The sequence below is a fragment of the Bidens hawaiensis genome, unplaced genomic scaffold, assembly GCF_021521415.1.
Source record: "Bidens hawaiensis isolate Kalapana, Puna unplaced genomic scaffold, B.hawaiensis_p1.1 tig00016709_1, whole genome shotgun sequence".
Lineage (NCBI taxonomy): Eukaryota > Viridiplantae > Streptophyta > Magnoliopsida > Asterales > Asteraceae > Bidens > Bidens hawaiensis.
The window spans coordinates 19300-35385 of record NW_027492530.1 but is presented as its reverse complement, the minus strand read 5'-3'; the positions used below and the strand labels follow the sequence as shown (position 1 = coordinate 35385).

Sequence of the window (16086 nt, the reverse complement as noted above, 5' to 3'; positions counted from 1 at the left end):
AAAAGTAAAAAAAATATCGGTTTAGGAAAATTATACACATATGTATGTATAATACTTATTTTTTTTAATTTTATACGTGTTATTTTTATACACATATGTACAATTAAGATAAATGATAATGCACATATGTGTACATTACGTAAATCGAGATTAAATACAAATATACATATGTGTATAAATTAGGCGTTTTTTTATGAAACTGGGATGAAACTAAAATTTTTTGTTTTCTTAATTTTTAAAAATTTTCATTTTTTTTCATTTTATAATTTTTTTTAAAATATTATTTAACAGGGTTTTTTTGACTCAAAATGGTTTTCAAAGTTCTTAATTTCAAAAGGTTCTCTTAGGATTCTCACCATATATATTTATATATATATACATACATATATATATATATATATATATACTATTTTGAGACACGTGTATTACACGGGCAATTAATGAAAATTTTAATATTTAAACATTAAGCAAAATACAATCAATAACACAGTTATCATATATTGTTAATACAATTACAAATTACATTAAAATTACAAAAAACAAACAAACAAACAAACAAAACATTACACAAGTATTTTATAAATAAGAAAATATTTCCTTGTACACAACATTTGTTGTTGTATTGGTCAGATTACCTTGATAATGCACATATGTGTACATTACGTAAATCGAGATTAAATACAAATATACATATGTGTATAAATTAGGCGTTTTTTTATGAAACCGAGATGAAACTAAAAATTTTTTTCTTAATTTTTAAAAATTTTCATGTTTTTTCATTTTATAATTTTTTTTAAAATATTTTTTAACAAGGTTTTTTTTACTCAAAATGGTTCTCAAAGTTCTTAATTTCAAAAGGTTCTCTTAGGATTCTCACCCTATATATATATATATATACTAGTTTGAGACACCTGTATTACACGGGCAATTAATGAATATTTTAATATTTAAACATTAAGCAAAATACAATCAATAACACAATTGTCATATATTGTTAATACAATTACAAATTACATTAAAATTACAAGAATTACAAAAAAAAAACATTACACAAGTATTTTATAAATAAGAAAAAATTTCCTTGTACACAACATTTGTTGTTGTATTGGTCAGATTACCTTGTTTATCAAGAATCAAAATCTTTATCCCACACCTGCTTGTAACTCTTGACAAGGAGACGTATAGTTGTCCATGTGAGAACACGGTTTCTTTTAAGTACATACCTACCCTTGATAACGATTGACATTGGCTTTTGTTTATCGTCATCACGAAACATACTGCAAGGGAAAATTGTCGTCTTTGAAATTTGTAGGCTATTTTGTTGTCTGATTGAGTCAATGGCGATCTATGAATCAAAACTCTATGACCAATGTTAGTTCCAGAAATAATTTTGGCTTCAACTACACGAGTACCTAAAGATATAATCTGTAGTCGAGTACAGTTACATAAGTCTTCTTTATGGTTAATATTTCTAAGGAGCATAACAGGAACACCAACTTTTAGCACCAGTTTGTGGTTTGGTAGTCCGGATATTCTTAGACCATTAAGCAGCTCAGGAGAGTATAAAGCTGTATCAACAGTGTCATTGATTTATTCTGAACTACATATGGTATCTGAACATAGTACTCAACTTCATCACCTGGAAAAAACTTGAGCAAACTATCATTAATCTCATCAACAATTTTGTTTATTGGTGCAAGTATTGCTCTATCCTGAAAGTAATGTTGGTTCTTGTAATTATGTAGAATATCAGGATATACAAAGTTAAAAAGTTTTGATATAGGATCAACTGAATCTTTTATAAGTAGATCGCCAGGTATATCTATAGTTGCAACACTATCATTAGGACCGCCAATATTACCTTCACCAATATCTAAAATCCATTTAGCAAATAATCTGGTTTCCTCAACATCAGATGACGGCGTACCCATAGTTAACCTTAGGTTTTTTGTTAATCTCAAGACATTGCATTCACTCCAAATGTAAGAAGAACACAGAGAGGCGTTTACGATGTCTTGTCTAGTGCCCTTTTGAAGTACAGGTAGAATTTGTCGAAAATCTCCTCCAAATACAACAACTTTGCCTCCAAATAGCAAATTAGAAGATAAAATGTCTTTTAAATACCTGTCAAGAGCTTGAAAGCCATGTCTGTGGTGCATTGGAGCTTCGTCCCAAATTATTAATTTGGTTTTTTCTAATAATTGGACTTCATCTGTACCTGGATCCATGTAGCAAGTAGAATCCTCATTAAGATTTATCGGAATATGAAACCTGGGATGTGTTGTGCGACCTCCGGTTAACAATAACGAAACAATTCCACTTGAAGCAACAGTTAGGACGATTTCGCCTTTTGATCTTATGGCAGTTGATAAGGTCTTCCATAAGTACGTTTTACCTGTTCCACCATAACCATATACGAATAACACACAACCTTTATTATGTTGAACATCCATCATTATACGATCAAAAACATTTTTTTGCTCATTAGTAGTTGAATTAACTAGAGTTTGGAACTCTACTTTTAGCAAGTTTTGATCATATGACAACTCTTCTTGAATCAAAGTATTAGATGCAATAGATATATACTCGACATCGGGGAAAGGCATGGTTTGATATTTTCTTAAGCTTGAGTTGTTTCGCAGCAAGATTTTTTCAATCTCAAATAAAGTGAGGTTCTTGATTTGATCTTGGTTAGCGATAACTCTGTTAAAATTTAATTAAAAATTAATTTGCTAATATTAATGACTATATATATAGATATAAAGATTGTAAAACTGACTTCCAAAATATTGATACCCAGTGACTTTAAAAGACGTCGTTGGTTGTAAAGAATGTCATCAGAAAGCCATTTCCAAGTATTTATCCAGATATGCTCTGGTCTAGAAAGGCTGTCAGTTGACAACATTGTAGCGAACAACATGCGTACTCCGTGACCCAACGATGAATGGCTTGCCTCTTCAATTGCCTCAATTTACTCTTGATCATCTTCTAACAATCCAATAGAGTAGCAGGCATCTCTAAACGAAGGTTGAAGACGACCGTTAACGGTACGGATTTCTTCGAACGATTGTGGACCTTTAACTCTGTTCAAAAGAATTCGTAAGAAGTACGCTTCCCCAGCTGCAGGAGACACGGCATGAATTCTTCTTATGGAAAATCCCGATTTTCTTCGTTCCCAACGACGGGGTTGAGCATGCCAAACAAATTCAGTAGGTAATTCTACGTAAGTTAATTTACGCGCGCTGCACTTCATCCAACCAGTAAACATGGAAGAGGAGACGCTCTCAACTTTTTCCAAGACATTATCAAGATAATCTTTCGCACCATAAACTACATGTTTTTGTCCAGGAAGATGGAAAGGTATGCGGGTAACATAAGGCATCCTGTAATGGACATCATAGCCGAAAATACGCCAAGCTGCCCCAGAAGCAGATAAATAACGACAATAATAAAATTGTTTGATCTCATCGACCTCTGGTTGTTCCACGTTTTCTTGTGTGTCTTTTTTTTATAAAAAAACAGTAGCTTGATCAGGTTCTTTGTTGATGTATTTAAACAAATACTTTCTAGATGACGCCTGATTGCACCATTCAACATTAATGTGTGTTTGATATCATTTTAATAGGTACTTATTGTAGGGGACCACACTTCTGTTATCTAATTGAATGTCTCCTTTTTGAACAAATTGACCAAAATCGCGTCTTCTATACTGGGGATAACCTTGTGAATCGACAGATGTTGCCTAGCGAAATAGTAAATAAGGAATTTTATTTTTAAAATTTAAATACTATTCCCCTAATGTCACACCCCAACCTACGGAAGAAATGTCGGGACGTGGACTATTTGTCACAGCTCGCAAGGTTACTATCATGCAAATATTAAAATTTAAATAACTATTCATTTAATTCAAATAACACCATTATTCATTACAAAAAGAAATTTAAAGTAAACAAAACATCAAACAATTTAAATGAAAATTCATATTCTCAAAATAAACTCTTTCAGTACAAGTCCTTAAAACAATTCTTCTAAGTCCACACTTCACATCAAACGGTGACCTGCATATGCGTTGAAAATAATATAGTTTATCAACACGAGGTTGAGTGAGCAACACACCAGTTCAGTTATACATATATAATAAAATACGTAGCTGCAACGAGTCATATGAGATTAACAAATCAACCAATGAGCAAATAAAATGAGATGTCGAAAAGCACAAGGCTAAATCGACTAGCGTATGATCATACTATTTTCTTATATTATGCTGGACCTCTCCGAATGCGGTTAACATTGAGCACATAAACATATAACAAGTATGGCATAAGATTAGTTAACACATAAGACAACAATTACAGTTTTGTGTATAGATAAAGTGTGAAAATATACTAAGCTACGCATATGTCCCCAAAAGTGATAAAACGAGTAAAAAGGAAGAATGTGGTACTCACCTCAAAGACGAACGAGGATGACTAAGATAGGAAAAATGAGGAAAAATAATCACACGCGAACGTTATGGCCTATGAGAATAAAATATATGTTTAGAATAAAGATCTTCATTACGACATTAGTTAAGCGACAACCGGAATAATAATATTATATTTGTAAGGATTTATTATTAAACTATTATTTTTGCTTTAAGAAAACATAACTTAATAAAACATCATCTTTAGCTTTATTACTCGATTTATATATTAATAAGTTAGTTTATAAGTTATAAACTTCTTTATGCATCTTTATTATATATACGAAAGACGTTCATTAGAAATATATATTTTTGAACGAAAACGTGGATTAACGAGTATTATAGAGTCGGTTTTTAGTTTAAACAATCATTATTAATCATTAATATTAATAATATAATTAGTTTCCTGAATAATAATAAAACCTTAAAAATAAGAAAACGGGTTCAAGGAATATCGAACTCGCGACACGAGTCTGATACACACACAACCCAATCATATGAGCTGCGAGTTCAGATTGCTTATGACCCAGACCATTTAAATATATACAAGAATCCGATTTTGCCCCTTTAGCCAAGAACCCTAAAAAATTCAATTTACCCAAATCGTTTATAGTTGATCAAAACAGGTTTAGGGTTAACGATCCCCATGTAATCGCGACCCAAACCATATCAATGTCACACCCCAACCAAAGGCGGCGGAACATGCCAGGGTGCAACGTGATTGGACAAATACACAAGATACTATTTAAAGTGACAATATTTAATCAACTCATTTATTTCATAAATCAATAATCAACACATCTGGTTCACACAAACAAGTTGAATACAAGTAACATTTATATTGTTCGTTTTACTAATATCCTAATGGTCTTGGTAACGTTTCTCGTCAAGCCCTCGAGTCAACGAAAGTCAAACCTGTAACATTTCATGAAATAAAGTTTGTCAACACAAAGGTTGGTGAGCAATTCATAAGTTTGAGCATATAAGTATATAGAAATAAAAAGGCCACAAAACTTGTATACGAAACGATAAATAAAAGCAACAACTTGGATAAATAGACAATCGCTAATAGAATTACGTTAGCGCCACCAAGCTATAAGGGGTTGCCAAGTAGTCTAGGATTTTATTGACCATTGCTAAACACATTAGCACCACCTAGCTACAAGGGGTTGCCAAGTAGTCTAGGATTTTATAGTTATCGTTAATTGCATTACGTTAACAACACCTTGCCATGAGGGGTTGCCAAATGGTCTAGGATTTATAGTTCCACCATTCAAAAGCGATAATATAAGCATATAAGCATGTAAGCATGGAACACCAAATCGAGCAATTATTTAAGTAAAGTATACAATCACGTTTGTGGGTTTAAGATTCAAGTAAATAAAGCATTTAGTTTGATAAGTATGAAATGTCACCCCAAAACGAAAGATGGAAAAAGGGGTATGAAAGTACTCACCTCAATTGACGAATTGAGAAACTAATAAGTGATCGACATATAGAAAGCTTGTAAACGAAACGAACAAATCCGACTTGAAAGCTAATTAAAAACGAATAAATAAAATATATTAATGAACTTGAACTTTAGTTGAAATTATATTTGAAACAATAAACGAGAAGTTCGATTGTTAATCGGATTACCGGTTAATTTGTTAACGATTAAGGACTCATACTTAATTGGTAATTTAAAATAAAATAATATTATTTTATTGGGCTTTTAAATAGCTAAACTAATATTAAAAGAAACAAGACGGGTTTAAATTCAAGAGTTCGGTTTTATGAAAATGAATAGATAATAAAGTTTATAATAATATTATTAGTGATAATGCTAGTAATGATAATAATAATTCTAAAAAAAATATGTTATAATATATATATATATATATATATATATATATATATATATAAAAGATAATGATGTTAATAATAATAACAATAATTATTTTTAATAATACTAATATAATATAATAATTAAAACAATAATTATTATTAATAATACTAATATTAATAGTTATAGATTAGAAATCTTGGTATTAATTATAATGTTGTTGATAAAAATGATAATAATAATAATAATAATAATAATAATAATAATAATAATAATAATAATAATAAAAAATCATATTGATAGTAATAATGATACCATACTCGATGTTGGTTCGATTTCTAAACGAGTTCACAAAATAAATATTATAATATTATTGTTAATAATTAATGATAAAAATATGATTTTAATAAATAGAAATAATTTGGTCTTTATTAATAATAATCACTTTAATATTTATAAGGATAATGATAATAATAATAACATTAGTAATGAATATATATAATAATAAGTTAAACATAATAATACTAATAATAATCTTTATGTAGTAATATGAGTATTAATAGTAATAAAAATTTTGTTAAGTATAAAAAATAACACCGAAACCGGTCTAGGATGAGACTCGAACCCGTGACCTCTCGTTTAATAACTAACGTACAAATCAACCGAACCAAAATAACGATTGTTAATTAAACCCATAATTGTTAAGTTACCTATTAGGTGTTCACGAGTCGTCGGAGGAAGGTTGTCGGAGACGTTCCGGAAAGACGAACCGGAGAGAAAGAGAGTGAGAGAGAGGGGGAGAGAGAGATACGAAGAGAGAGAGAGAGCGGGAGAGAGCCAAGAGGGAGAGAAAACAGAGAGAGAGAGAGAGATAAAGTGGCGGAGCACCGACGGCCGGTTTTCCGGTCGCCAGAAAAACGCGCATGTGCGAGAAATAGGCTCGCCGGAAAAACGAGGAAGGGAAGGAGAGGGGGAGTCGGCGTTGGGTTTACGGACCAAAGGGAGGGAGTGACGGCCGGAGATCGGAGAATAACGGGGCGGCCTGAAATCGGGTCGCCGGAAATACGAGGAGGGAAGGAGGTTTGTGGTGGTGGTTCATCGGAGGTGGTGGCCAGCAGGGGTGGCGGCGGCTGCGGCGGCGGCCGGAAACAAGAGAGAAAGAGATGGGGGTGATGGGTGTTAAGTGGGTTAGGGTTAGGGTTGGGTTGTTTATGAATGTATTTTATATTTTCAAAACAAACCCTCATGTTTCAATCCAAGTTTAAATATGAGTCTAAAGGTTTGTAAAAACTCATAACGACTTTACGATAATCATTTTGAATTCCTTATGTTTTTCTTAGCGTCACTATAAAATAATAAACGTCGGTTTATTGATGATCGAGATCGATAGTAATATTATGTAATAATTTAGTAAGGTTCTAAAATGTTGAGTCGGTTTTACAAAATAAAACTTTACAAAACTAATACAACTCGAGACTCAAATTTGACGAATGTCACATTCAATTACCTTGTAAAGAAATCAGAAGAGGGAGAACGAGAGGGAAACAGAGCCGGCTAGAAAATGATATGAACGAGTATCCAAACGACCAGATTAATTCAATTATATATAGGGGTATTGTCGGCGATCAAACAAGGAATGAATGCATGAAATTAATTGAAATAATAACAAGGTTATCGTGTTCATCCGTGATTTAGGGTTTTCGGTTAGGTTAAAGAAGGAAAAACTAATCAGTTGGTGTTATTAACTTAATCAAATCGTCGGTGAGGCGTGTTTTACATAAATAAACGATTTCCAAATTCAAACTTTGATTATAAACGGATCATGGACAGCTAATCAGTTGATTGATTGGTTTCGGGTATACCAAAAACATGAATATGGGTTGGGTATAATAATGGATACCCATTTTATAATATGGATCATGACAATATTATAAAAATAATAATTAAAACTCGATAATGCGGATATTATTAAAGAACGAGCCCGAACCCGTAAATGGGTTGGGTAACGGCTACAAATGAAAAAGTGGAAAACCCGAATTGTTACAGTATCCCCTACTTTTGGGATTTACGTCCCGAAATTAGAGAATCACCAACAAAAAGATGAGGATACTTGAGTTTCATCTGGTCCTCAAGCTCCCACGTAAACTCGGCGCCTTGCATAGAATTCCAACGAACTTTAACCAAAGGAATGTGGCTTTGCTTAGTAACTTTATTCATATGATCCATAATCTCAACGGTTTGCTCAACGAAATGCATAGTCTCATCGATACAAACATCATCGAGAGGGATGGGGAGATTACCCTCGGCAAGACACTTCTTGAGATTAGAAACATGAAACACCGGGTGAATATTAGAGAGTTCAACAGGAAGTTTGAGATGATACGCAACAGGACCAACTCTATCAGTAATCTCAAAAGGACCAACGAAACGTGGATCTAGTTTTCCCTTCTTTCCAAAACGAACAACTCCCTTCCAAGGGGAAGCTTTGAGTAAAACAAAATCACCAACACTGAACTCAAGAGGTTTACGTCTCTTATCAGCATAACACTTCTGACGACTACGAGCAGCAAGGAGATTTTGACGGATTTGAGCAATACGATCAGTCGTTTCTTGGACTAGTTCAAGACCAGTGATTTGAGATTCACCAACTTTGTTCCAACAGATCGGAGATCAACATTTACGACCATAGAGCGCTTGAAAAGGTGCCATACCAATACTGGAGTGAAAGATATTATTATAAGAGAAGTCCATAAGCGGTAGATGAATATCCCAATTTCCTCCAAAATCGACGACACAAGAATGGAGCATATCCTCTAAAGTTTGGATTGTTCGCTCGGATTGACCGTCAGATTGCGGGTGATAAGCAGTACTAAGATCCAATCGAGTACCCAAAGAGGATTGAAGCGACTTCCAAAAATGAGAAGTAAAACGACCATCATGATCAAATATAATAGATAACGGAGTTCCATGATGACAAAAAATTTTCTCAACGTAGATACGCGCCAATTGCTCAACAGAATAAGTCTCTTTGATGGGAATGAAATGAGGAGACTTGGTCAGATGATCAACAATTACCCAAATACTATCATGTTGCTTGCGGGTAGAAGGAAGTTTAGTGATAAAATCCATAGCAATACCTTCCCATTTCTACTCGGGGACGGGAGGTTGCTCGAGTAAACCAAAAGGTCAATGATGCTCGGCTTTCACTTTGGAACAAGTGAGGCATTTAGAAACATTCAAAACGATATCTTTCTTCATACCAAGCCACCAATAGACATAACGAAGGTCGGCGTACATCTTATCCGCACCGGGATGTATGGAATATCGTGACTTGTGAGCTTCGTCCTTAATAAATGTGCGAAGATCATCACGATTGGGGATCCATAAGCAGTTCAGAAAGTAAAGCAGACCATTGGGTTTAGTTTCAAGTTGGGTTTCAGCACCACACAACATCTCGTCATACATATTGCTTTTGGTGACGGACTCGTGTTGAGCATCGATAACACGCTTTTCGAGATCATTTTGAACAAGAACACAAGTAAGAAGTATCGATTTGAATGGCTTCTTACGATTGAGAGCGTCGGCCACGACATTCACCTTTCCAGGATGATAGCGAATTTCTCATTCGTAATCGCTAAGCAACTCGGTCCATCGACGTTGTCTCATATTGAGTTCTTTTTGGTCAAAAATGTGTTGGAGACTCTTGTGATCGGTGAACACCACACACTTCGTACCATAAAGATAATGTCTCCAAATTTTCAAGGCAAATACGACAGCACCAAGTTCGAGATCATGCGTTGTATATTTTTTCTCGTGAACCTAGAGTTGTCTCGAAACGTAAGCGATAACCTTGCCTCGTTGCATGAGAACGCAACCAAGACCTTGGTTAGAAGCGTCGCAGAAAACAATAAAATCTTCATTTCCTTCCGGAAGAGCAAGGATAGGAGCATTGCAAAGCATGTCCTTAAGAGTTTCAAAGGCTTCTTTTTGCTTTGTCCCCAACACAAAGGTTTTACCTTTGTGTGTTAAAGCGATGAGGGGTAATGCGATCTTGGAAAAGTTATGAATGAAACGACGGTAATAACCCGCCAAACCGAGAAAAGAATGAACTTCGGTGAGAGTCGTAGTTGGTTTCCAATTCTTAACAGCTTCGATCTTTGCAGGATCAACATGAATACTTTTTTCGTTAACAGCATGGACCAAAAACTGAACTTCTTTCAACCAAAACTCGCACTTAGAAAACTTGGCATACAATTGCTCCTTTCGAAGCAGATCAAGAATGGTATGGAGATGATTCTTGTGGTCGCTTTCGGATTTCGAATAGATCAAAATGTCATCGATGAAAACAATAACGAACTTGTCCAAATAAGGTTTACAAACACGGTTCATGAGGTCCATAAAGACCGTGGGTGCGTTTGTCAACCCAAAAGGCATAACACAGAACTCGTAATGACCGTGACGAGTACAAAAGGTGGTCTTGGGGATGTCATCTTCACTAACTCAGAGTTGATGATAACCCGAACGGAGATCGATTTTTGAGAAACATGCGGCTCCTTGAAGTTGATCGAAAAGATCGTCGTTTCGAGGGAGTGGATGACGATTCTTAACGGTAAGCTTGTTGAGTTCACGGTAGTCAATGCACATGCGAAATAAACCATCCTTCTTCTTGAAAAATAGCACAGGTGCACCCCAAGGGGAAGAACTCGGGCGTATGAAACCCTTGTCCGAAAGTTCTTGGAGTTGGCTCGAGAATTCTTGCATCTCGGAGGGTGCAAGACGGTAAGGGGCTTTAGCGACGGGGTTAGCTCCGGGAATAAGATCAATTCGGAATTCGACTTGACGAACCGGAGGAAGACTAGTGACATCATCAGGAAAAACATCGGGAAAATCGCGAACGACCGGGATATTGGATAATTTCTTCTCTTTCCGTTCTTTCTCCACCACGAGAGCTAGGAAGGCGACACATTTCTTGCGCAAATAACGTTGAGCTTGAAAGCATGACATGAGATTAATCTTAGACGTTGGAGTATCACCGAAAACCTTAAGAAGACGACCGTTTTTGAGAGGTATACGAATGAATTTTTCGTAACAAACAACTTCCACACGATTAAAAGTTAACCAATCCATCCCTACGACTACATCAAAACTACCCATTTGCATCGGAATGAGGTCAATTAAAAACTCGACTTTGTTAAGGACTATGACGCAATCCCTGACTACCGAGTCAATCATAATATAATTCCCGTCGGCTTCTTCTACGGTAAAAGGTCTAAACAACTTATCCCGAGGATTATCAATAATATACGCAAAATCCAAAGATATAAAACTCTTATTGGCACCCGTATCAAACAAAACCGAAGCATGATGATTATCAATGAGAAACGTACCATTCACCACATCGCTAGAACTCTGATCTTGATTCACATTCATCATAAACGCATGACCATTGGACCCTTGAGTGGTTTGAGCAACTTGGTTCAAAGGAGGAGCTTGTGTTGACGCCGACGGAGGAGCCATGAGCTGAGGCACAGGAGGTGCATGGTTTTGAGGTGCATAGGCTTGAGGTTGGTAGGTTTGCACTTGGTAGGCTTGAGCAGTGTAGTATGGTGCATGGTATACTTGGGCTTGAGCAGTGTAGTAATGGGCAGGCGTTACGGAAATGGTTAGGGTCTCTGCAATGGTAGCACGGTCGAGTATTAGGAACACTGGGCTGAGTAGGGTTAGAAGCAGGTCTAGCAGTAGGGGGTGCAGACCGGGTTTGGACAACTTGAGAACCAGGCGGTGCACGGCAAGTATTGGAAAGGGTGGCCGTAATGGTTGCATTGAGTGCACAACCGGCAACGGGATTGAACCGGGTGATGGCTGTTACACTTGGCACAAAGGGGATGTGGGCCAAAGTAAGCTTTCTTGTTCAGGGCATTAGGGTCATTTGGAGCTTGGTTGTTGGATTGGTTGATGGAGTAGTTTTGGTAGTTGGGCTTACGTTTTTTGTGGTTCTTGTTGAAGCGGTTGTTGTTGTTGGAGTGTTTGGCCTCAGCTTTGGCATCGGTAGAGAAGTCGGTCTTTGTCTTGTCGGGAGTGGGCTTGGAATCCTTGCGAGACAAGGCTCCCTCCCGAACGTGACTATCGGTGAGGGAGGCAGCTAGGTCCATTGCCTCACTGATGGTTAATGGGTTACGACTCATTACGGCATCACGGAAAGCGAGCGGGAGACCACGAATGTAGTTCTGAATTCCGCGGGTCTCGGGGTTACCAGATGTGACACAATACGGCTCGGCTTGCGAAATCGGCTAGAATAAGTGGAGTTATCTCCACCAATTTGCTTAAGATCCCAAAACTCCGCTTCCAGCCTCTTCAGTTCGTGTTCCGGGCAAAATTCCTTTTTCATCGCCTCCTTCAGTTCCTCCCAAGGCATTGCCACAACCAAATCAGACCCTTGGTCGTTCCTCAGAGCATTCCACCAGATAACGGCTTGATCCCCAAAGCAGCTAGAAGCAAACTTGGTCCGTTTGTCATCCGGACATTCATAGTGGATAAATATGTTTTCCATTTCTTCAAACCATTGGAGCAAGGCGGTGACATTTTCCTCACCATGGAATGATGGAGGTTTGGTGCTCAAGAAGTTACGGAAATCATAATTATTGGGTGCGGCCGAGGTGGCTGATCCGTTAGAGTTGAGGCTCTGGATCTGAGTGATAATTGCAGGCATTGCAGCAGCAAACTCTTTCATGATTCTAGCAGCCAGGCGGCGGTCGCGTGAGCCAGATGAACGTTTATGACGATGGTGATTTCTGAGTGACGACATTTTACGGGAAAATAAGAGTAAAGGTTTATGAGTTGGCGGATCATATGTGTAAATATTTATGGGGAAACAAAGTTAGTTGAAAACATTAAGTTTCTGTTAGGTTAGTTTCACACAAAAATCTAACGAAATGCATCTATGGGACGTTGGCCTCCCATGAGCTTTCCATGGCAATTTGAATGGCCCAACAATAATTAACGAACAAACATTTGAGTTGGACAGCCCATGAGCGTTACATGGCAATTTGGTTGTCCCAACTAATTAACGAATTATCAATGCAATATAATTTGTCGGCCCGATGAGCGTCCTTAACTGACCAAACCAAATAACGAACTATCGAAATAAAATATGGGTAGTCGAAGTATCTTGTGAACCACCACGCTGATGACTTTGACAAAAATACGAAAAAAGTTAATAAATGGATAGTTGGGATTCCTGACTAACCGCTTGAAATAACGTAAAAACCATAATCGGAAGGTTACCGAATTTAAGCCACGAACCACCATGAATTCGGTTTAAAAATATAGCAATGCAACCACTAGTGTGGTTACGGTTGACAGCTTAGGGTGTCGGTCATATGGCATTCATGGGTCTCAATCAGGTCCATAGGGTTGAGTACTATGGTCAGGTTATCACCCAGGTAAGGATTAGCGTCTTACCTTTGGTTCTTGGAACCGTTTTGCCAGTGCCCAACTCACAGTTTCTCTCCCCTTTTCTTATGATAGGGACATGCCATATAACCTAGCCCTAAGGTGAACGAGTGAAAACAATAGGCGGGAATTCTTAAGGAATTTCCCTCAATTAAAAAGCAATCTAATATTGATTATAAATTTAATAAAATTTTAAGTTTTGAGGCATAGCCTCGGAGCAGTGCGTGTGTGCATGACAATAATATAATAAGAAAAATTATTAACTTAGGGAAAGCAGTAACAATCAAATAGAACACGTAAGGTAAGTAGATAAGCACGTATAGGGCTCCTAAACATGTGTCTAAGGCAATCTCAAACGACCTATCTTAAACCTCCGGCTCGGATACCAATCTGTCACACCACAACCTACGGCGGGAAATCCGGGGCGTGGACTGATTGTCACAGCTCGCAAGGTTACTATCATGCAAATATTAAAATTTAAATATCTATTTATTAAATTCAAATAACGCCATTATTCATTACAAAAAGAAATTCAAAGTAAACAAAACATCAAACAATTTAAATGAAAATTCATATTCTCAAAATAAACTCTTCTAGCACAAGTCCTTAAAAAAATTCTTCTAAGTCCACACTTCACATCAAACGATGACATGCATATGCGTTGAAAATAATATAGTTTGTCAACACGAGGTAGAGTGAGTAAGAAACCAGTTCAGTTATAGATATATAATAAAATACGTAGCTGCAACTAGTCATATGAGATTAACAAATCAACCAATGAGCAAATAAAATGAGATGTCGAAAAGCACAAGGCTAAATCGACTAGCGTATGATCATACTATTTTCTGAGATTATGTTGGACCTCTTCGAATGCGGTTCACATTGAGCACATAAACATATAACAAGTATGACATGAGATTAGTTAACACATAAGACAACAATTACAATTTTGTGTATAGATAAAGTGTGAAAATATACTAAGCTACGCATATGTCCCCAAAAGTGATAAAACGAGTAAAAAGGGAGAATGTGGTACTCACCTCAAAGACGAACGAGGATGACTAAGATAGGAAAAATGAGGAAAAAGAATCACACGCAAACGTTATGGCCAATGAGAATAAAGGATAGTTTTAGAATAAAGATCTTGATTACGACATTAGTTAAGCGACAACCGAAATAATAATATTATATTTGTAAGGATTTATTATTAAACTATTATTTTTACTTTAAGAAAACATAACTTAATAAAATATCATCTTTAGCTTTATTACTCGATTTATATATTAATAAGTTAGTTTATAAGTTATAAACTTCTTTATGCATCTTTATATATACGAAAGACGTTCATTAGAAATATATATTTTTGAACGAAAACGTGGATTAACGAGTATTATAGAGTCGGTTTTTAGTTTAAACATTCATTATTAATCATTAATATTAATAATACAATTAGTTTCCTAAATAATAATAAAACCTTAAAAAGAAGAAAACGGGTTCAAGGAATATCGAACCCGCGACCCGAGTCTGATACACACACAACCCAACCATATGAGCTGCGAGTTCAGATTGCTAATGACCCATACTATTTAAATATAAACAAGAATCCAATTTTTCCCCTTTAGCCAAGAACCATAGAAAATTCAATTAACCCAAATCGTTTATAGTTGATCAAAACAGGTTTAGGGTTAATGATCCCCATGTAATCGCGACCCAAACCATATATTCAATTACCTTGTAACGAAATCAGAAGAGGGAGAACGAGAGGGAAACAGAGCCGGCTAGAAAACGATATGAACGAGTATCCAAACGACCAGATTAATTCAACTATATATAGGGGTATTGTCGGCGATCAAACAAGGAATGAATCCATGAAATTAATTGCAATAATAACAAGGTTATCGTGTTCATCCGTGATTTAGGGTTTTCGGTTAAGTTAAAGAAGGAAAAACGAATCAATTAGTGTTATTAACTTAATCAAATCGTCGGTAAGGCGCGTTTTACATAAATAAATGATTTCCAAATTCAAACTTTGATTATAAACGGATCATGGACAGCTAATCAGTTGATTGATTGGTTTCGGGTATACTAAAAACATGAATACGGGTTGGGTATAATAATGGATATCCATTTTATAATATGGATCATGACAATATTATAAAAATAATAATTAAAACTCGATAAATGCGGATATTATTAAAGAACGAGCCCGAACCCGTAAATGGGTCGGGTAACGGTTACAAATGAAAAAGTGGAAAACCCGAATTGTTACACCTAAAATTAGGGGATATTTGAAGAAGTCTAAAATTAGGGGATATTTGAAAAATAAGTTGACCTGTTAGTTATAGAA

At 35.9% G+C, this 16086-nt stretch overlaps 2 protein-coding genes across 2 annotated transcripts; both read right to left on the bottom strand.

The window, feature by feature from the left end:
- Positions 1 to 1535: 1535 nt before the first annotated feature.
- LOC143551878 (uncharacterized) lies at positions 1536 to 2606 on the bottom strand. The gene has a single exon (XM_077042223.1). It carries the CDS (start codon positions 2604 to 2606, stop codon positions 1536 to 1538), a length of 1071 nt encoding a protein of 356 aa, XP_076898338.1.
- A 9865-nt stretch (positions 2607 to 12471) lies between these two features.
- Positions 12472 to 13092, bottom strand: LOC143551883 (uncharacterized). Its single transcript, XM_077042228.1, has one exon. The coding sequence runs from the start codon at positions 13090 to 13092 to the stop codon at positions 12472 to 12474; it is 621 nt and encodes a 206-aa protein (XP_076898343.1).
- Positions 13093 to 16086: the final 2994 nt, after the last annotated feature.

Excerpts from the sequence above, each read along its gene's own strand:
- LOC143551878 (XM_077042223.1), bottom strand. The coding sequence starts at position 2,606 with ATGCCTTTCCCCGATGTCGAGTATATATCTATTGCATCTAATACTTTG.
- LOC143551883 (XM_077042228.1), bottom strand. The coding sequence starts at position 13,092 with ATGTCGTCACTCAGAAATCACCATCGTCATAAACGTTCATCTGGCTCA.